At 43.7% G+C, this 23,299-nt stretch overlaps 1 protein-coding gene across 8 annotated transcripts in view; it reads right to left on the bottom strand.

The window, feature by feature from the left end:
• Positions 1-23,299, bottom strand: part of RNFT2 (ring finger protein, transmembrane 2) — a 54,833-nt gene that overhangs the window by 18,216 nt on the left and 13,318 nt on the right. For all 8 annotated transcript variants that reach the window (XR_016444308.1, XM_090063595.1, XM_090063593.1 and 5 more), the window contains 2 exons: positions 20,355-20,508; positions 165-314 (listed from right to left, as the gene is read on the bottom strand). Coding sequence is in view for 7 of the 8 variants with exons in the window: in XM_090063595.1 (XP_089919721.1) it covers positions 165-314; positions 20,355-20,508 (304 nt within the window). In the remaining variant the exon portion in view is untranslated. The remainder of the gene's footprint in view (positions 1-164; positions 315-20,354; positions 20,509-23,299) is intronic.

Genomic DNA, 23,299 nt, shown 5'->3' with positions numbered 1-23,299 from the left:
CACTTCTCCATTTCACAGGGATAGTGGGTAGAAATATAATCCATAATCCAAGGGTGGGATTTAAAGGTTTTTTTAATGGGTTTTTTTATTTACTTTTTGGAACATAGAAACAGATTCAGGAATCAGGATGCCTTGTGTGATTCATTCACCATGCATGGCCTCACCTTGCAGAGACTATACAGTATGATCAGGATGCCCCCTAAAAAGTAACTGCCAGATGGATCATCTCCCATGATGTATTTGTACCACAACTGGATGGGAACAAGGGAGCGGAACAGCTGGCTCACTTCTTCAATAACCAAATAAAACTTCCCCTGTAAAAAATGAAATCACACAGGTTATTCAGCCAGGACTCAAGGGAAGAGAAAGATGCAAACATAAAAGCATCATTCCATTGTTACCTTGTACTCCTTCTATTTATTTTATCCATCTGTTATCTATAGTCTTATATCTTAGTTTATAGGTTTATAAACTTTTCAAGGAAGGAAGTCTTCCTTTTATGTTTGCTGGAGTACCTAGCAAAGACGGCCCCAGTCTATAATGCATTACTGTACTGCAAACAACCACCATGGCTAATACATAAGAAAAGGAGTCCAGAACGTGTCTGTTTCCCCATCCCCTTTGGGCTGAAAATGCAAAAATACAAACATATGAACAGCTATGTACCCCTGGCAATTTACTGGAGAACCATAGTCAATCTAGCTCCAAAGCCTCAATTTTGCTTTCTAGTAGGCCCCTCTTTGTAGGGTGGCACTAGTTCTCAAATATGTACTTTAACACACAAAGGCTGGTTCTGAAAAACAAACTGTGGTTTCAGAGTTTCTAATTCTCCCTTGAGTCTTATGGAAAAGAAAGGGTTAGTCCAATAATTACATCTGCTCTATATATACTCATTTACTTACAGACTTGTATCCCATGCACTTTTAAAACTTTCACTGGTACAATCTTCCTATACTGGTGATTACTGTAGGTTTGAAACCATTTGTTCTTGTGAGGGACACCATCAAGGTTCCACCATTTACCTCTTGGTTTATAGTGATTTTGGGAGGTTACAGTGGAAACATATTTTCTTATACACTGGGTGCATCTACATGGGATGCTTATTGCACATTAACCTAACAACACTGTGCAGCAGCATGCCAGGCAAGAACCCTGCTAGTATGCTTCTGTGAAGTGTTATTAGGTTAATGCACAGTAAGCGCCACAAAATAACCATGCGCCATTTAGTTAGTACTTCATTAGCCAAATACTAAACTAAACATGCAGTAACTAAGGCGCATTAATGAATGAGCAGACATACCCATTGTCTATTACTTCAAAGCAGCCAGAGCCAGTACTGAGAAGCTGGCCTTAGGTACAGGATCTAATTTTCAAATTTGACAGAAATCTCTTTATGGTTTTTTTGCTCGTTGTCTAAAAGAAAAAGCTGATGTCAGGGTAATGGGTTTCAATGGAGGTCAGAAATATAAACAAACAGTACAGTTACAGTCGTGTTACTTGGCATAAAAGATTTATATTTTCAGATGTCAAGATTTTTTAATTGATAAGGGCAGGAAGGGGAGGGAAAAATTCCCCTAGAATTCTGCTGTGTGTTACCACTGAAACTCTGTCACTGATGATGTCATTGCAGGTCATGGTCATTAAATAGCCATCGATGAGGCGTGGAGGAGGAAATGAGTCCTCTGAAGTCCAGGAGGAAAGCAGCAGCCAGAGCACCCTCCCTCTGGGTCTCAGAGATGAGATCACTCAGCAGGCTGTCCTGCTGCACTGAACAAATCGAATCCTTCAGAGAGCTCTGGCATTCTCATGATCTCATACCCCCCTTGAGACAGTGAGTGAGGTCACACCAGCAGTTGCTAAAGGACCTGGGGTTTTTTTCCCCTCCCCCAGCCCCTCCTCCTTTTAATCCCATGAGGCATCACATAGCAAAAATGTAACAGCAACAATCTGGAAGCCTAAATGCAAGCAATTTATTAAATTAGCATGAAGAGTTCTCTAACCAGACTCATGCTTCAATACAATCATCGTTTATTTCATAAGCCCCCGTGACAGAGGGTCGCAGTTTGCTAATGACTACTCTTGTCACTTCCTTCCTTTCACACAGGCAGCTTTCCACCCTCCCTCTTACCAAACCCTGATGAAAGCAAACAGCAAGCCAAATGCACTGCAAACACTTAAAGCAAGCACCTTACTGACTCTCCTCTTTATTTCCTTCTCCCATCAGGCTCTTTCATCCAAACCTGCATCCCTAACAGATTGTGCTGGTACAAGTCTACGCTCATTAGCATGAGAAGGGACATCTGAAACCTTTGGATGATCAAGAGTATGTAATCAGTTCTATAAAGCTGGGAGCTGGCCAGATCTAAAGTTAAGCTCCTTCAGCATTTTTGAGCTTCACAGGAGTGAAGAACAAGACAAGGTTCTGGGAAGGTGGATACAGGGCACAAAAGCAGGCAAGTGAGCTCTAAAAAGGGTATGAAGGCACAGAAAGAGGTAGAGTTGTGCAGAGAGGCACCTGCAGTAAGTGAGAGGATTCTGGCTCTGTAAACCAAAGTGCTTCCATTCCTACAAAGGTTAGAAACACTAATGCAATACCAGAGTCAATACCCCTGGGCTAGTACATGCAATATTTTTTATTGGTAACTATAGGACTTGAAGGCTTCTTGGCAGCTAGAAACACATGAACATCCCCAAAACCACAAAACTGAGAGGCTGAAATCAACACACACCATCCTAACTGAACTGCAGTACTAGTATGACCATTCAAGAGAAGCAGAAAACAGGGTAGATTTGCCCCTTGTAGACTAACTAAATAAGTGGGGCATAGGTTTTCATAGGCAGTGTCTTGCTTCATCGGATGCTATGAAAGGACTGTAGGAAGCGGAGCTTTTAAACAGAAAACAGTTATTAGAAAAGAAAGGGTCAGGAAGCAGGAGGAAAACAGAGGGGGCCCAGCTGGGAGAAGCAAGGTAGGTAGAAGAGAGAAAAACAAAGCCGTTAATCCACTGAGGGACAGAGAGGTTATAAAAACTAATGCAGGTCAAAATCCGTAGTCTGTGGATGATTTCTTGTTCTGCAATTTCTTGTTCGAGTTCATTTGTAAAGTTTTGTTGTCTAAGAACAGCTACTCTGAGGTCAGTGATGGAATATCCAGGGAGATTAAAGTGCTCTACTGTGTCTTTTTCTGGAATTGATGTTGGATAGGTGTTTATTCATTCTTACTCGTAGCTCTGTCCAGTGTAGATGAGAGACAGGCTCAGGCTGTAAGCAGAGGTGATGGCATAAATGACATTGGTAGAGGAGCAGGTGAATAAACCTGTGATGTTAAAAACCATGCTATTTGGTCCAGTGATGATGTGGTCTGTTGTTGAGGGGGCACAGCTGGCATCTGGGTCTGGAGCCTTGGTAAGAATAAGAGATAAGTAGTCTGTTGCTGAAGAGATGCCACTGGAAGTTGGAGGGCTGTCTGTAAGCCAGGACATGTTTGTTCCCTGAGCTTCCCTTAGATGGTTGTCATTTTCTAAGGGTGCCTGGAGGTGATTAATGATGTCTGAGGTGTTCAAGCTGGGCGCTGTCGGTGACAGCCAAAGGGATTCTCTTTGTCATTGTCTTGGGGTTGGTACTGTAACAGGTCAGAGCACAGTCTGAGTTTGGCTCTGTTGATGTGAATGGCTAGGGTTTTAGAATTCTATTTTAAGTGTAGGAATCCCTGCCCCAGATCTTCAGGGTGTGCATCCTGGTCACTGGGATCAGAGCAGATGTAGTTGTAACATACAGCTTGGCTGTAGACAATGGATGGAACAGGAAATTGTGAACTTGAACAGGAAACTGGGGCACAAGGAATCACCCACAGATGGAATGCATTAAGTATGGTCTAAACCAAGACTAAGGATTCTTATCCCACTGCCTGGATGAGCTTTTATAACCTCTCTATCCTCAGTGAGTTAACTGCTTTGTTTTTTTCTCTCCTACCTACCTTACCCAAAGAAGACCAAAGTGATGTTTCAACCTGCGCATGGCACAACACCCCAGGAACCACACATCTCAGTTGAAGGGCAACAACTGTCGATGGTTGACAAGTTTGTCTATCTAGGCAGCACACTCTTCCGTGCTGTGCACATCAATGACAGACTCTGTAAGTCGGCCGGTGACTGCAGAGGCATTGGCACGTTAATGAAATTGAAGGTATACAAAGCCATAATTCTCCCAACCCTCCTGTATGCCTGCAAAACCTGGACTGTCTACTAGCATCATGTCAAGAAACTAAACCACTTCCACCTGTGCTGCCTGTGAAACATACTGAAGATCAAGTGGCATGAAAAGATCCCGGACACTGAGGTGTTTGGAAGATCAGCTCTCCCCAGCATTCACACTCTACTGAAACTGGTGCAGCTAAGATGGGCCAGCAACCTTTCAAAAATGCCTGACACTCACCTGCCAAAGAAAATCTTCTACGGCAAACTGTCAAACGGAGTATGCTGTCACGGTGCACCAAAGAAGTGGTACAAGGACACCCTGAAAGGTGTCCCTAAAGAGTTTCGGCATCGACTCAGGGTTGTGGGAATAAATTGCTTGTGGCCATCCATCCTGGAGGTCATCAATCCAGAATAGAGCAATACACAGCAGAAGCAACAAAGAAACACATGGACAGGAAAACAAAAACCTCTTGTACCCAAGTCCTCATCACTTTCCTGCCCTTGTTGCAGCAGATTGTTCAAGGCTTATAAACCACCTGTGCACCCACGCAACCTAGCCTCTACCCCCCTCCCCATTGCTCTTTTCTTTTTTTTTCTCCTTTTCTCCCTCCCCATTTTTTTCCCATTTCTTCCACCCCCATTGCTGGATTTGGTTGTCTTCGTCCCCAAAGGATAACAACACACCTCCTTTGCCTCTCCCAGCAGTGCCCCTCCTTTTTGCTCCTGCTTCCCTATCCTTTGTATTCTAATCCAATCATGGGTTTCTATTTAAAAGATCTGCTTCCTACAGTTCCTTCATAATATCTGACGAAGTAAGCCATGGCTTACAAAAGCTTATGCATCTATGATTTAGTTAGTCTAAGGTGGAAGCCTACTCTGCCTTCTGCTTGACTTCAGACAAACACCTCTCCATTCAAGAGAAGGCAGCCATCAAATACAATCATGAAGTTGTAGGAATCGATCACAACCATGCAGAATGCAACTACACAGAGAGCTAAATATGAACTAATAAAATAGAAGGAAACAGTCACCATATTTAACATCACCCCAACAAAGCTAAAAGTGTTCTATTGTAAGGCTGGCAATACAGAGCCTGCACCCATTACATATAACAACCCTCAGCCCTCTAGGAGAGCAATCTACAAGGCTGTCCCTTTAAAATTCAGAAGCGTCTCAAAAAGATAAAGCACACTTGCAAAGGAATAAGCCTTAAAGCAGGGAGAATTTTCTCTTTGCAAGCGTATAGTCTCCTATGACCTCACTGGCAAATTTCTATTGTCTGTAACTTATAATCAACACTGTCTATTATTAAAGTTGTTTGATGCTTTCCATCCTACAGCTCTACTTTCAGTTACTTAAAAACCTTGGCCAAATTTTAACTACTCGGGTTGAAAGTTTTCATACCAGGTGTCTCCTATCAGTGGAATTTTTTTTAAGCTTCAGGTAAAATGATTCACCTGCTTCTGATAACAAGATTAAGGGAAACGTATATATTTCTGCTGTACACACATGATCCCTGCACAATAAGCAAGCACGCTTCAGCTCAGCACTGCAGGAGCTAAGGACTTCACCTGATGTTGCAGCTCTCAGCAGTGGGACAAGATGTCTGTCTCTGCCATGCTCTCAAAATCTCTGTTTTCCAGGTGGGTGCAGGCAAATGCCTGTCTAGAGTGTAGGAGCCTGGGTAGAGTGAAGAAAAGCTGGGACTGGGACCTAGAAGACTGGATGAAGATAAGCTATGGAGACTGGGACTGGTAGGACAAGGATCCTCCAACCTCTCTTGGAAAAGGATGACCATCTCAAAGTAGCCATGGGAAACAAACTGGTTCTGGTTTACAGGCAGCCCCTCAACCTCAAGAGGCATCTTCTAGCAACAGGCTACCTAATTTTCAGTCTCAACAAGGCATCAGGCCTTGCAACAGAGCCAAATGCCTTCTGTACCCCAACATCAATACAGAGCACCTCCTCACTGGACCAAGTAACATGGATTATAACATCCAAGTTTCACTGTCTTGGAACTCCACCAATGTCACATGCACTATTACCTGCTTACAGTGCCCTGTTGTCTACATTGGACAGCTTGGGCAATCCCTGTGTGACAGAATGAGTGAACACTACTCTAGCATCAGCTGCAGAAAGACACACAAGCCCGTGGCAGAATATTTTAACCTGCCTCTTCATGCCCCACACTCCATTGCTGATCTGAAGGTGGCTGTTTTCAGACAGCAAATTTTTAAAAATAAATTTGAACAGGAAATTACAGAACAAACAATTATCCACAGACTGGATTAGGTGAAGTATGGTTCAAACAGGGACTATGGAATATAAATACTTTTGTTCCCACAAAAAATATATTATTGCTGTTAACTATCAGTTAGCTCATAAGTGCAAATGGCAGAGAGCTGCAAATAGGATCAAATCCTACTGAGGAACTCTTTGAATGCTGATCCCTGACAAAGCTTCTGGTATTTCACACTGCTTAAAAAAAATCTGTACAAGTTATTCAGCAAAATCAACATTACAAGACCTTAATGTTAAGTCAGAAGTTACAAGATGCCAGAATTAAGGTGGTCCAAGCAATCTTAATTTGCCCTGCCTTGTGTGTATGCATTCTGGTACAGTCTTTAATGACACGATCACATATTATTTTTTCCACAAAACCACTGGCTTCACACGGTACACAGAATGGAAGGAGTTCATTAAACAAGCAACTATTCAAGTTGTAGATTTATGCTTACTGTTCAATACGTGAATTATATTTACTGCAGACCACTCAAAACCTGGTCTGAATGGAGAATGATTAATTTCTTCATGGATTTTTATACGGCAGTGTCATTACAGTATGAGATCCTCACAAATAATTTATATTCACGTCTCCCTTGTGGAGTGAAGGGCTGCTGTTATCCTATTTTATATATGGGCAACTGAGGCACAGAAAGATCTAGCACAAAAGTGCCCAATGCACATATGTAAGGGGGCCAAACTGGTCCTGGCTTACAGGCAGCCCCTCAACCTCAAGAGGTTAGCAACCAGAATTTAAGTAGGCAACCAGGATTTTGGCATTCCCTAACTTCTGAGTGCTCAGTGTAGCAACCTTATGGTCTTTTTCATGTGCGCAAGGAGCAAAGAGAGCGAGAGAGACAAAGACAGAGTAGGTTTGGCAGAACAGAATTAAATTGGAACGCAAGAAAAGTGATGGAAATAGCAATGAGACAACTGTAAGTTATGATTAGCACCCAAGAGAAGTTCCAAGTCTCACTTTCTCAGTTGCCAGCAGTATTAAGATGTATCATGAAAGATGATGCTGAAGAAACCTGCTAGCATTCAGATCACAAGACAGCAGGGAGACAAGCTCTAAGGATAAGATTTCTGGCCACTTTGCCAGAGCAGGGAAAGATGTGGATTGGGCAGACAGAGCAGTAAGTATGGCTAATACGTAAGAGTTGGTGAAAACTTTGTACAGACTAACAATAAATGATTACAAAGAGAGATTGACTTATTAATTGCAGTCGACATGAGCCCCTTGCTGGGTCTCTGCCTAGACAATGGGAGTTAAATGAGCTCAGCACTTTTTAAAGTTAGACCCCAGATATCTCAGGTTGGGGAGCCTAATATATAAGGTATCCAAGATCAATGCCCACATGGCATCTGCGATTCTCCAAAGGTGGCATAGTGAGTTTGACCATGCAAGCAGGAAACAGATTTCCCTGACTCCCATTTCTATTTTGACAACTCTGTCCTCCAAGAAAGGAAAAAAGGTGAGGGAAGAATGGTAGACAAGGTTCTTTGAGTAAATCCAGTATCTTTTATTAGACCAACTCAAATAGTTGGAAAAATTCTTCTTAGCAAGCTTTCCTCACTCTTCATCAGGCAGAGGATCTACAGATGCTTCCACCCTGACTAAGAGTGTTTGTGCCTGAAAGCTTGCTAAGAAGAATTTTTCCAACTGTTTGAGTTGGTCTAATAAACTATATCAGATTTACCCAAAGAACCTTGTCTGCCTATGTCCTTAGACAAATACAGCTACAGCCTACACCCTGAAATAGGGAAGGATGGTGTAACCCCAAACTCTGGTTCAACATTGGTCAGGCCACAGTTGGAGTACTGCGTCCAGTTCTGGGCGCTGCACTTCAGGAGGGATGTGGACAACTTTGAGAGGGTCCAGAGGAGGCCACTCGCATGGTCAGAGGACAAGAGAAGGCTGAGAGGGGATCTGGTAGCCATCTAGAAACTTACATGGGGGGGACCAGCAGGGAATGGGAGAGTCTCTGTTCCCCCAAGCACTACCAGGAGTAACTAGGAAGAATGGTCACAAGTTGATTGAGAGTAGGTTCAGACTAGACATCAGAAGGCACTACTTCACAGTCAGGGCGGCTAGGATCTGGAACCCACTTCCAAGGGAAGCGGTGCTCACTCTTACCCTGGGGGTCTTCAAAAGAGGTTAAACAATCACCTAGCCAGGGTCGTTTGACCCCAGCATTCTTTCCTGCCATGGCAGGGGGTTGGACTTGATGATCTGCTTAAGGTCCCTTCCGACCCTACTAACTATGAAACTGGAGCTGCCAGTCAAATGTGGTGTCTGATCCAGAAGTCACAGCAACTGCATAATGACCTGTGAACATGAAACTAGAGCTCCATGTAGCCAGATTACACTTGTCTGACACATATCTGTTTCACAGAAAAGCTACTGCTGTTACTTGAGCTCTGATGGGGCCTGCTGTAATAGTGGTAGGCAGGCATACTTTTGCTGTCTCATAGAATTTCCTTACATCACCTCGATGGAGGTTGTTTTGCATTTCATTTTCTGTACTATGGCTACAGAAAAGCCTGGGTATAACTTAAAACATTAAGTCCTCTGTGTGTGAAATGTCAGAACATGTCCAAGATGTAGAGCAATAGATGGCTCTATCCCAGATTAAAACAATTCCAGGAATAAGGTGGGAACCTGAATCTGCTTGTTCAGGTGGAACTCTATGACCACCTTCAGTAGGAATTCTTTAAAGGGCACCTTAGTTGAACAGGAAGCCACATATGAAGGATTTATCATCAGAGCCTGGATCATTCCTCACTTCCTCCTCAAGATGATGGCTGTTACCTTCAAGAGTAAATTGGATGCTTATCTTGCTGGGATCCTATGACCCCAACTGACTTCCTGCCCCTTGGGCAGGGGGCTGGACTCGATGATCTCCCAAGGTCCCTTCCAGCCCTGATGTCTATGAAATCTATCAGAAATGCCATCTTCACTGAGTAATGCACATAAGGAATTGCATTACTCTTAAAATAAGAAATCATAAAAGCTAAATGACTACACTGAGGTCCCATGACTGGAGGTGGGAACACTTTAATTAACATTTTTGAAAGGTCAAACATAACAAGGTGAGATGAAATATTCGATCATTCCCCAATGGTGGATGATGTACCAGGATTGTTGCCAGGTCTGCTCTAACCAATCTTGAAGTCAAGCCAATCTTCTTCAGCTCTACTGCACACTCAGTCTCTCAATGGTGGTACCAATGTCGCTAATGGTCTCAGCCTTATAGGGTGGTAAAGCCCCACAGCCAAGGATGTGCTTGGGTGATGGGACCTGTCAGGATGGTTGATCCCACAAAGGTCTCTTCAGCCTGTCCCAACATAGCCATAAATTCAGTGATAAGGTAGGCCAAGTTATAGACAACTGCGGTCTGTGATAGGGAACAGGAATTCCTATATCAACCTGGATTTGATCTTTTAGACTCCTTGAGGTAACTTGAGGACAATGGGAGGACACTCTAGGAGAGTAACTGTGTAACTGCAATGAAACCTGGCTATTATTAATTGAAAAAGTAAAAAAGCCACTACTGAAAAAGTGGACAAGAAGGAGCATACAATGTCCAAAAGTGGTGTAAACTTCTTCTAGTGTTAAGAGAAGGATAATTAACAAATGTGGTGCTGTGGAAACCAGGACCTCCAGCACTACCTCTGATTCTGATAGTAGAGAATGAACAGGTGCCCTGGTAGTGTGGGGTGGTATGCAGTGGTTGAGTAAGGCACAATGGTTACCTTCTCTTGGGTCCATGCTAATTTGAAGGCTGCTGCCCTAGATAGTGCTGAGAGAACTTTCACAGAGACTGGTGTCATAAGAGGCGGCAAAAGAGCCAAGCTCTTAGATGATAAAGTGGCTTTCAACAGTGCCATACATGCCAGATCTTAAATATGATGCTTTTGTACTGGGTCTTTGATTGCAGAGAACATGAGTTTGATCAGAAACGGCTTAGAGCTACATAGGATTGGGATCTCCTAGTGCAGGGGTGTTCAACTTCCAGCTCACAGGCCAGTTTCGGCCCCTGATGTCCTGTCATCCAAGCTGTGGGGCCAGCATGCAGGACTGGCAGAAGAAGTGCAGGGGCCTGATCTGACCCACAGACCAGACCCACACCCCTCATCAGCCCCACAGGGCATAAAGGTTAAGCACCACTGTCTTAAAGGATGTGTTCCTAGAACTCCCACCATCCTTCCTCTTAACTGATGGAGATTTCTAGTCAATTTTGGCTTGTGCAGATGCAAGTGGCATGGGGAATTCACTCATACACTGACTCCTGTCTATAATGTTATGGGACAAATGCTGGGCCCAGTGATTTTCTCAGGAGAGAAATCTGTGGCTTCATCTCCTTAGCACTGAGAATATAAGAGGTGAAGGACTTATCATAGAATCACAGAAAATTAGGGTTGGAAGGGACCTCAGAAGGTCATCTAGTCCAACCCCCTGCTCAAAGCAGGACCATCCTCAACTAGATCATCCCAGCCAAAGCTTTGTCAAACCAGGACTTATAAACCTCCAAGGATGGAGATTCTACAACCTCTATAAGTAACCTGTTCCAGTGCTTCACCACCCCCCCTAGTGAAAGAGTTTTTCCTAATATATCCAACCTGATCCTCCCTTGCTGTAACTTGAGACCATTGCTCCTTGTTCTGTCATCTCCCACCACTGAGACCAGTCCAGCTCCATCTTCTTTGGAACCACCTTTCAGACAGTTAAAGTTTGCTATCAAATTTCCCCTCCTCAGCCTTCTCTTCTGAATGAGCCCAGTTCCCTCAGCCTCTCTTCGTAAGTCTTGTGCTCCCGCCCCCTCACCATTTTTGTTGCCCTCCACTAGACTCTCTCCAACTTATCCATATCCTTTCTATAGTGGGAGGCCCAACACTGGACACAGTACTCCAGATGTGGCCTTTTCTGTGCAGAATAAGAGGAAACAATTACTTCCCTTGATCTGCTGGCAGTGTTCCTACTTCTTGGCAACATGGGCACACTGCTGACTCATATCCTCATTGTCCACTGTAACCCCCAGGTCCTATTCTGCAGAACTGCTGCTTAGCTAGTCAGTCTCCAGGCTGTAGCAGTACATAGGGTTCTTCCATCCTAAGTGCAGGACTCTGCACTTGTCCTTGTTGAACCTCATGAGATTTCTTGTGGCCCAATCCTCCAATTTGTCTAGGTCACTATGAATTCTAACCCTACCCTCCAGTGCATCTACTACACCTCCCAGCTCGGTGTAATCTGTGAACTCATTGAAGGTGCAATCCATTCCAGATCATTAATGAATCTAGGAACTGAGGTGAGGCTGACTGGTCTGTAGTTCTCTGGATCTTCCTTCTTTCTGGATCTTCCTTCTTCCCTTTCTTAAAGATGGGAACTATTTTGCCCTTTTCCAATCATCTGGAACCCCCCCTAATCACCACACATTTTCAAAGATAAGGCACAGCGGCTTTGCAATCACATCAGTCAACTGGCCCCAAGGACTTGTGTGCATCCAGCTATTCTGGACAGGCCCAAACCTGTTCTTTCACCACTGAGGGCTGCTCACCTCCTCCCCAAACTGAGCTGCCAGATGCAGTAGTCTGGCATCTGACTTTGCCTGTGAAGACCAAGGTAAAAAAAAAAAGGTATTGAATACTTCAACCTTTTCCTCATCATCTGTCACTAGGTTGCCTCTCCCATTTGGTAAGGGATCCACATTTTCCCTGACCTTCCTCTTGTTGCTAACATACTTGTAGAAACCCTTCTTGTTATCTTTCATGTCCCTTGCTAGCTGCAACTTCCAACTGCATTTTGGCCTTCCTGACTTCATCCCTGCATGCCTGCGCAATATTCTTCTATTCCTCCCAAGTTGTTTGTCCAAACTTCTATTTCTTGTAAGCTTCCTTTTTGTGTTTAAGCTCATTGAAGACTTCTTTGCTAAACCAAGCTGGACTTGCAGATGGAGCATTTCCTAGGATTTGGGATTCTCTGAAACAGCAGAGACATTTTGAGTAATCATTATTATCCAGTGTAGCCCCTTGAAAAGAGAGGCAATATTTGAATCTAGTAGACATGGAGGAGGCTATGCTGGACCAGAGGATTTGATAAGAAAATCTAAGAGGTTGTCAATGGGCAACCAAGCTGAGGCTTACTAAAAAGGAGACTAACACTGCTTTACTAAGGAAAAACAAACACCTCTAACACACAGGACAAGGGGTTTTCTGGTAATCCAGACACCTATAGCAAGTGGTTCCATCTCAAGTCAGGCAGTGATTGAGAGGAACTGAGGTGTCATTGGTGCACTCGGTCCTCACTGTAATGTGTGAGGACTCTCAAGGCACATGGTCACCAGACAAATTGCTAGCCAAAAGTCTCCAAGACCAAGTGCCTTGGACTCTTGGGCCATCAAATGGCCACCAAATGGTGTTTTGGCCAGTTCTAAAGTCTTAGAGAGATCATGAAACAAAGCTATGGATATTCTAAGAGGAAAAGGAGAAATAAGTAAGTGAAGAAGAGGGAGACTGAACAAACCAGGGAAAGGATGGCAGCTCCAGGCATGTGCCTTCAAAGTCAATGGTCAGGGTCAGACCTTTTATAAACTAGTGCTAGAAACATATTTTTTGACCTAGAAAGAGCCCAGAATGAGCATCAGGGTCCCAGTAGGGAACAGGACAAGTTTAAATAGCAGCTGGGCTCCTAATTTCCTTGTGAGGGGGGAACTTGGCTCCCACCCCACATTCTGAATGCTCTCCATTAAAAAAAAAAATCAGTAAATAATACCATTTGGTTCAATATAAAACAAATTAGAGTAAATTAAACTGCAGGAGCCATGTGGCCTGCGAAAGCCTCCATTGTTGTACACATATAAATGGCAGCTTTTCATTTTCTCTGCTAAGGAATGACAGCTTGGGGGGTGTGGAATTAAAAGTAGGCAGATAAATAAAAAAGATACACTTGCTGAAGAGATTGCAGTTTAGGAAATCCCAGGTGTCTTTGCGCTTCCTCCCCTCTGCCTCCCCTCTTCATGTGGCTGTCAGCAATCTCTGCTGACATCCCTGGGGAATGGAATTCGGGGGAACAAAGAAATGAAAGATATGAGAACCCATGGGGTAATGAATAGGGCACCAGGCTGCTACCAGAGAAAACTTCCATCCCTGGGTCCTGAGCACTCGTGTTTTAAAGAATTGAGGGAGAGATTGTCCTTCTTGCTTTCTTGCTACAGCAGTGACACAAAAGGGTTTCAACAGTCCTGCATCATGCTGCCCATCTTCTCCAGAAGAACTGGGGAAACCGGAAGCTCCATTTCAACAGTTGGAAAAACAAACAAACACATGCACTTACTGGGTCAATACTTGAGTAAAAATGTGCCTACGTTTATGATTTCTGTTTGAGAACTTCATCCAAATCCCACAACATTGTATGTTACTTAGTGTGGACTGTTGCAATTTTAGCTCCAATTCTTTGAAGAGTTATGAATGTGCTTAACTTTATGCCTTGCAAATAGTCCCTGCGGTAGATGCTTAGCATCTCTGAAAGCCAAAGACAAGATGCCTCAAATCAGGCACTAAAGTCAGCACCCACTTTGAAAAATTTAAAACTAAGTGACTTATCAAAATACCAGCATGTCCTAACCAGGGAGGTCCTGAGCATGCCCCTGCTACCCACAGGCTCCAAACTTAGAAATACACCACCAAGACTGCTCTGGAGAAATGCTCAGCAACCAGCTGGGCACGTGAGAAATTGAGGTCTCAACTGCAGCTACAGAGGGACTCCCCCAAGCTGCTCACCAATGAAATTCTAGGTTTGGATCACATATGCAAGGTCAGGTGAGCGAGCGCACTCAGGGCCATAGCTGTAGCTTGGTGCATGTAGCGCAGACATGCCGAGTGTCAGAGATGCTATTAGAATTCAGTTTCCAGGCCTCTCAAAAGTGTATTTCTCAGTTTCCTTCCTTTTCCACAGCCAAGGATTTTTTTGGTGCCTGAAAAGAAGAGGGCATTGGAGGCATTAGCGAATGCCAGCTAATATTCAGAACAGTTTGGAAAAGGTTGAGGAGTACCAGAAAGGGTCAGAGTAGCTTTGGAAAAGCCTCTGAGCTCAATGAGAATAATTATGATGGTGACTGATCCAAAGTCAAACTCAAAAAGATACAAGCTGTGTATTATTCCCAAATTAGGAAACCTCACTACAGGCAGCAGTGGATGAATATAAGGAAGGCAGACCAGACAACTCAGGAAGAATATGTATATATTCCCCCTGCCCTGCTTCACAGTGGTTGTTGAACTATATGACCTTTTTCTTTTTTTTTTTGTTATGCCTTTCATTAACATTTGAAACACAAAGTATACGGTAATATTAGGCAGAGAAGCATTACATGGTATAGTCATGTAAACAGCACTGGCACAATTAATTCCTCTTGCACCTGGTTACATGCACAAGGCGGAATATAGTTTTTAAAAACACCGAAGAGACTTTGAAGCATCTGTAGGATGAGATCCATTTGTATCATGCATCTGTAAAGCAACAGGATTTGGATGGCACAGACCGCACCATGCATCATTAGAAGTCAAAGTCTAGCACATTTTACTATGTTCATAAGCTACCTGCCAGTCATCCTTTGCTATCACCAGTGCTTTGAGCACCAAAAGATCCATTATCTCTAATGCCTAAGGCATGAGGCTCTTCATTATTAGTCCTAGACTAAGTGACTGGAAGCCTCTGCTTTGAACAGAAACAAACACCCTCCAATAGTAGTTCCCTATAGCACACCTCAGAGCAGCTAAAAAGAGCATCCAGCTCTCTGTGGATAATATAGTTTACAATTCTCCAGTAATTTGCATCTTAAAACATTCAAAGCATCTTGTTACACTCTCCACCCATTAATAAGCATTGCATCCCCCACTACTATGCTGTAGCCATGAAAGGAATGGTAAATACAACTTATTTCAATAACCAACACCAGGCAAGGATTTTGGGAAGGAAGCAAGCAGGTCTCTTGCTTGGTCTCTTGAAGGCTCAGATTAAGTGTAGTGTATTTAGCTCACAAATACAAGAAGAGCAAGCATCAAGGTGGCAGACTGAAACACAAACTTTTGTCTAATTAAGGTTATCACTTAAATAGACAACTAGCACTTTAAGTACATTGTCTTGACAAATTCTGATCAAGATATTTACAATCTCATTTGAAAAAATATGGAGACCTCCAACATCACAATGGGAGACCTCCAGCAGGCAATGGGAGAGCCCCTGCACCCCCAAGCACCACTGGGAGTAACAAAGAATAATGGCCATAAGTTGACTGAGGGTAGATTCAGGCTAGATATCAAGAGGCACTACTTCATAGTCAGGGCGGCTAGGAGCTGGAAGTAACTTGCAAGGGAAGTGGTGCTTGCCCCTACCCTAGGGGTCTTCAAAAGGAGGCTAGACAACCATCTAGTCAGGGCTGTTTGACTCCAGCATCCTTTCTTGCCCATGGCAGGGGGTCGGACTTGATGATCTGCTTCTGCCCCTATCAACTATGAAACTATGAAATCACACTGCCTCAATAAAACTAAGCTGCGACTTCAGTGTAGTGAAGACCTGTATCTACGCAGTAACCAGTAGCACTTCTTAGAACATCCTAGACTTTTCTTGGAAACTGCTCATCTAAGTATGATCCTCCCTAATTTTGTTAAATCAGAATAGATCACAGGCCAAACTGGCTTGATGGGCAGGGAGCTCAGTGGGGTAACAACATAAAACCAGAACAAAGTGGCAGGCAGCAACAGCCTTAGATGTCTAAGGACAGAATGGCCATCACCCACCATCTAAGACAAAAAGGGACTTAAAAAATATATCAGAGAAATATCACTATCAAGAAAAAGGTATTAAAAATGAAGCATCTGTGCTCTGAGCCATTATAGACCCTTGACAGATGTGATCTTACCAGCCTCCCACTGTAGCTGCAAATAAAGACTCAGTCTCTTTCATCTCCCCCGACAAGGATTAATGAGTACTTGGGATAGCTCTCAGACGAGCAAGCAAAGGCTGTGAACCTTTTCCAGTGCTGCAATTTATCTTGGGAAGACTATTCACATCACTTTTTTTTTCCAAGCTGGATTATGCTCTGACCCACCACATTAATCTCCCAAAATAAAATAATAATAATAATAGAAGAAAAAAAAAAGAACCTGGACAATTGCCAGAGATAAATTAATAACCATCTCGAATAGCCCTGCTGCACAGGGACAAACTGCTCAACTCCCCTGCCACCCATGTCATTTGTAAGCAAAACTATTTCTGGTTTAGATGTTCCCTTTAAGTGCTCTGCCCAAGACTTTCAGTGATATTAATGTTAACATTTTGCAATGCTATAGCACTTTTATTCCTAAAGGCTGACAAACATCTTCTTCATGAAACTTAACTGATATGCAAACTAAATGTACTATGATCACCACGAAACTTAAGACACCTCTGAGGTGGGACATGACGGCTTCCTGTGTGCTGTTAAAAGACATTAGACAGCAGCTTAAGAAAGTGCTAGAAAAAGGCCAAAAGGATAAAAATGATCTATAATTTATCTGCACTGATTTAATAATTTCATTTAAGAGCGTGACTTTCTACTGAAGTGGAAGGAGTGCCCAAATACTGTGGCTGCCACGTCTGAATAAAGAGGCTCTTATCCTTTTGACTCAAGTGGTTAGCTGAAAACTTGGGGACTTGCCATCTGTTTTACTAAGCAGGAGCAAGCTGTAGTGGAGTCAGGCTTTTCTCTGATGTAGTTTTGTCTACTGCCACAGAATGTACACAAATGTACACAGCCTTATTTTCCTGAATACAGAAAGAACTGGACAACCAGTTTTCCTGCTCACCAAACCAACCTCTCTCAGCCAGCACCTCATTCTCCAAAGCTTACCCTTTCTCTAGGCTTTTCTCTGGGTTGTGCTACTATCTGCATGTTCAGGCTCTATTTTACTACATTATCTTTTTCCATGTGCAGTTCTTCTTGCTTCTCTCCCTCCACCAACACCTTCTCCAAAACAGATCTTGCAAAGCCTGTTCAGTGAGACGGTTCAAAATCCAGAGTAAACTTGTAGTGGCATCTATTCAACTGTCCCTTACAGGTATCTTAAAAACAGAGGCTCCAAAGAGGTTTAACTGAACCAATACCAGTTTAGATCAAGTGTCAGCAACCTACAACCTATGGGTAGATCTGACTTGCAAATATGGGCTTTGGTACCATGAAACACCTTCTGCAGTCACTCTTTGTAGGGGGGGGTGTGCTTCGCTGTACCCACCACCTCGCGGCATCGGGACTGCTTCCCTGTAGCTAATATTCACTCATCTGAGGGCTGCACGCGTCCGGTTCGCCTGCCACGACTTTGATTGTAATCCGGTTCAGTGTTGTTTGTCCAGCATGTATCAGTCCAAAAGTGAGACTCCATGACTCTTGGGGTCCCGTGTCGATGAGGGCTCCCCCACCCCTACATCCTTGCCCATGCCACCGGTGCGTGGCTGCCTATCTAGGTCGGCCACACAATAAGGTCTCTCTCAAATTAATCCCCAAAAAAAGGAAAACAAGAAGGGTCAACACAAACTGGTACGGCCAGGGACTCTTCAGAGCTTGGGGCCCACTTCAATCCTCCTCGGACGTCCTCCGCTCTTTCCCTGCACGCCGTGGGGTTGAAACCCCTTTTCCCAACTCCCCAGGAGTTCTTCAGCCCTCCCTAGGGCTCCTCGCGACCGCTTGATCCTTTACTGGCGAAGCAGCGATCTCATAGTCCGTGCCTGCCCCTCTATTACAGTCTATATGGTAGCCGAGCCTACCAGGTTCCAGCCGCTCCCGGCGGCCTCCCACAGTCCGCGGCCTCGCTGGACTGGTTGCCCGGGGTCACAAACCCCGCAGGGGCTTACCCTTATGCCAGAAAGTCTGGCCACGTTTCAGGACAGTGCGCATCCGCACGAGCGTGCTCCCGCTGGTGTCCGCTTCCCCGCTGGGCTCTTCTGGTTCCGCCGCCCCTCTTCCTGACACCGGCGTCTCTTTTAGGTCGGCCCTCGCCATCCGGGCCCCTCCTTCCTCCGTGCACCTGGAAGAGGTGTGTTCTCGCCCTGCTCTGTGTCTGAGTGCGGGATTTTAGTGCGGTTGTGCCGGCATGGAAGCCTCGGAGCCCACCGGCTCCTTCTCTCCCTCACACTCTTCTCATGCCGATGTGGGGATGAATGCCAGCTGCAGTGACAGAGTGCTAGTACCCGCCCTCCTCCAACCCAGGGTGGGTCATTCTGGCCTACAGCCAGAAAAGGTCGCCTAACCCTGGTTTAACTGTGTTCTTTTCCTTATGGAAATAAGCTATACAGGCAGAAGGCACCTTTAGATGGATAGATAGATATGTAACTGTGGACATAGGAAAGTGTTCTGTGTTAACTGTATTTGTGAGAGGCAAGGCCAGCTGCATCGTTGGAATAGAGTTAGACTAGCTGCTTTCGAATGAAAGACATTTTTCTTCAGGTCTAAGGAGAAAAGCTAGTACAGCAACAGTCACGTGCTGGCTTTTCTTCTCACACTTGAAGGAGAATGTCTTGCATTTCAAGGCCTGCCTAACTCTACCCCAACCAGGCAGTTAGTCCTATATTTTATTGAACTAAAGAAATTGTCTAAATTGCTTTATATTGCCTAAAGAAATCCTTGCTTCTCACATAATTCCGGGATCATCATGGTTACAATATCATTCTAACACTACCTTAACTGTACTAGCACAGATAAATTGGTATAGTTTGTATGCGCAGACAAGCCTATAGGGAAATAAAGTTTTTTTTTTCAGCTGGAACTTGCCCAGAACACTAGGGTTAACATACCTAACTTTGGAAAGAAAAAGAAGTGCTACAGATCTGCAATAAACACAAGAGATCAGAACCAACATTTCACATAACACTCAAGAAGTAGCAACATAGTGCACTCTAATTATGTTAGAGTTCAATTCTGACTCTGAGGCAAGAAAACTAGTGCCTCTGAAAATCAGCCCTTGAAGGTCTCAAGCTGACTATCCAAAATTAGAAACTAATTTTATTATTAAAGTGAAACATTCACCTGTCAAAATGAGAGCCCAGATATAACAACACAGAAATCTTGCACTAACAAATTAAGTTTATAAATTGGAATTGAGTCTAAATATGGAGTGAACCTTGCTAATTTAGTTTCAGTCCAGGCCAAGCAAGGCTGGAAGAGTTCTTGGAAGTCAGATTTAATAAAGTAGAGGGTGAGGGAAAGAACAGGGGGAAAAGATAATTTTATCTGATGCTAAAATTTTTAAAACATTTCTATCACTTCCACAATGACTCAAACTATTATTTAACCAAAGGCTGCCTGTTTTTCCCTAAAAATTTCAAACTTTGCAACACGCAAAGCCTGCAATTTAACCAGCTCTGCTGCATACATACACAAAGGAAAATCAGAGTGTTTTAATAATGTGATGTACTGTCAGTTATACAGCTAAGGGTATTCAAGAAAATATGTGATTTTTATCTTTATAATCTACTATATTTATCTTTGGGGTAGAGGACACCTGGTCCACAAAGTGTAGTTTAGGCAAACTGCCCATTGCCTGTAGAAAGAAACAGTGTTGTATACTTATGCTTTGCAGCTGGATTATGGCTTCATATCTTCTTTTCCCTTTCTGGGGGGAAAGTATAACTCCTGAAAGCAGGGAAGGAGCAGTCTTGACAATCCCCTCAACAGTGACTTTTTATCAGGTCCTTACATGTTGTGCAGGAGAGGCAGCTTTCCTTGCATGGTGCACCCCATGGCAAGGACCAAGCAAATTCTGGACACAAACTAAAAGAATGTTTTCATTTGGTGGTTCCAGTCAAGCAAAGATCAGGAGAAAAGCAGAAAGTAAAAGTCCTTTTACCTTTGATTTGACAGCCAGAATGATTTTAGGCAGGGCAACAATCAGGCATTTCAATGCAATGGTGAAGTACTTCAGTACAAAGTCTGTGATCCCCACAATCCACATCAGGTCAAAGAAATCCAGCCTCTCCAGATTGGGTTTCAAAAAAATAAGGCTGAAAAGCATAACAAAATCCACACGTCAATGAATGGTACATATCATGTGCACTTCAACAAAACAAACTTAGCTCCAGTATGAGGACAGGGTCTGGGACTCCACCAAACTTGAACACAAGCTATTAAGGGGAATAAGGTCATGAAGGACATATTTGTCCTGTTACCCCTCTGCGTCTCTTACCCACACCTGTTCTTATCCAGTCCCACAAAGGTCATCAGATTTAGATTTGCCTACTTTCACTGAGGAAACCTGTCATCCACAAACCTACTGTAAGAGTTAACACCTGCACCCAGGCTGAAAATAGACCCTTCTCTCCATCCAAAAGCAGCAATTTTGGTCTGTAGCCTTGCCCTGTCAATTCTGTTCCTGAAAGCTACCTAAATCTCTCCATCTTTATTGAGAGGAATGACCTGAGACGCGTGCTATGCTGTAGTCCATGTCATTGGTAGTTGTGACTCAGTGGGTGTATCTACATGTTCAATTAATGTGCCATAGTTATTGCGCATTAAGTTTAGTACTTGGATAACCAAGTACTAAATCAATGTGCAGTAACTGGTGCTATGGCACAGTAGCACCGATTCACAGGATTTTACAGACGGTAACTGCGCAGTAACCAAATACTACTGTGCAGTAGCATAGTAGCACAGGTTTTGCCTGGCATGCTACTGCACAGTGTTATTAGGCTCTGCGCAGTTAGCGTCTCATGTAGAAACACCCAGCAGGAACAGCAGGGACCAATTCAAGACCATCAAGCTCTGCTAACCAGTCCCAAAGGCAGATTCTGGCAAAAAGCAAAATTAGTCCAGCTGCAGCATTTTCCCCCCAGTACCAAGCTGCTCATGCATGTAAAACAGGCAGGTAAAAAGGGCATCACAGTATTTGTTATGGAAGAATACTCAGGACTATTGTGCATGGTATGACAGTACTGGGACAGGGGCTCATGCACTTTAGGAACAGACTAAGAACTTGATAGCAGAAATCAACATTTCCTGTATTTCATTAAGCACAAATTAATGGGATGTGGGCAACGGTGGGGCAGCAGGGCCCACCATGCAGACTCTGCAATGGCAGCAGAACCAGCAGGGGTCTGTAACACAGACTCTAATAACTGGATTCCAGAGTACTGCCTAAGGGGTGGGGGCTCCTTGTGCAGTGCAGAGCCCAGCAGTTCACACAGAACAGTAAGGTGCCAGGCACAGGTGGGGAAGCATGGTAGCACAACTGCTCTGATCTCCTACCACAATTTGAGCCAGGGTCACCTTAGGATATACAAGTGCACTCCAGATGTGGGCTAAGATAGCATGTACAGAGCAGCAGCAGAAAGATACCTTCCCTTTTTTCTTCTCCAAAGTTCAGCATCTGATACTGGGCACTACTTGATTATCTGCTCCAAGAGTGGAAGTATAAAGTTTCAGTACTTCATGTAATCATGGTTTGGGAACCACTGCACTAACTGTGCAATCAAAACCGTCTTTACCAGTTAGAAGAGGCTTCTTTTCAATATTACTGTCTACCAGTGTCTCCTGAGAAAAGCAAAAGCCTAACTAAAAGAAAAACCCAATACCAAAAGCCTGAGCATGAAATTAAAATACTCACAACACTGGCACAGCACAACAGGTAAAATTAAATCCTAAAAACAGAAACAAAATCAGAGACATAAGGACTAAGTGTAGGCTAGAAACAAACAAAACACCCCAGAAAATAAAGAAACACATACATTTAAAAATGGTAAGAAATAAAAAATAAATAGCAGGTTCTAAGCTTAGAAACTTCCCCTGTCAAAGATGTTGGGCCCCTATGCTGGAAGGGAGACCCTGCCCACATGCAGGAAGCCAGTGGGGCTCTATGGAGTTGCTTGAAGGATATGGGCTTTGATGTGAACTCTTTCCCAGCATTTTTAATATATTTATTCTAGGCTCTTGAGAGGAACACTGTCCTGTCTAAGCAAAGCAACACAACCTTCCAATTGTACTAAAACGCTTCTATTTAGCCTGATATTCCTTAAGTCTGTCAAGCCTCATCAGCTGCCCCACATTCCCATCTTGTCTTCCAGATGGCCCTGCTTCCAAGTGCTACACTAAACAGTCTCCTTGCTGCCGTCTGTCGCCCTGCCCTTCTCCTCTGTCTGTTTTTCCTATTCCATACCCACCCAATCCTTTCCATCACCAGTCCCTGAATAACACCTTTCCCCAACACTTCCCAGAGCCCCCTAGATTTCCGTTTGCACTATCCTTTATGTTCCAAACATATGGGTGTAATATTACTTTGAACTCATACTTTATTATTTTTAAATAAAATAATGCAGAGTGGAAGGGGTTAATATAAAATCCCCGCCCCGCCCCGCCAAGCAGCAGTTACTTCCAAGCACTGCCAGCAATAAATTCGGTTTATTAAAAGTAAATTCAGCAGTGTACAACAGTGCTACCACTCAACAAAAATCTGACTTGGGTGAGAGGAGGTAGGTGACAATAGAAGAACCATCAAAATTAGAGGCGAAAGGAACATACGTGTAAGAGAGCTAGACTACTGCTGCTCATTGGTTGTAGGATTGTTCCTTGTATTGCATTGCATTATTCAGTGATTGTTTTCCGTGTGGCATTTCATAACAGAACACACCCAATTGCCACTGACAATTATTCCACAGGGGCATGGATGTTAACTGTCAGACCAATTTTCCTAACAACTTCAGTTTGCTATTGCTCCATTTCACCTCATCTGCCCTAGTTTCATGCCCTGGCCTAACCTCAGCAATGCCTCTCCTTGTTTGGCATTAAATATCTCCCTCAGTG

The sequence above is a fragment of the Crocodylus siamensis genome, chromosome 9 (genome assembly GCF_052110815.1).
Source record: "Crocodylus siamensis isolate JL-2025a chromosome 9, ASM5211081v1, whole genome shotgun sequence".
Classification (NCBI taxonomy): Eukaryota; Metazoa; Chordata; order Crocodylia; family Crocodylidae; genus Crocodylus; species Crocodylus siamensis.
This window is presented reverse-complemented; position numbering and strand designations above follow the sequence as displayed.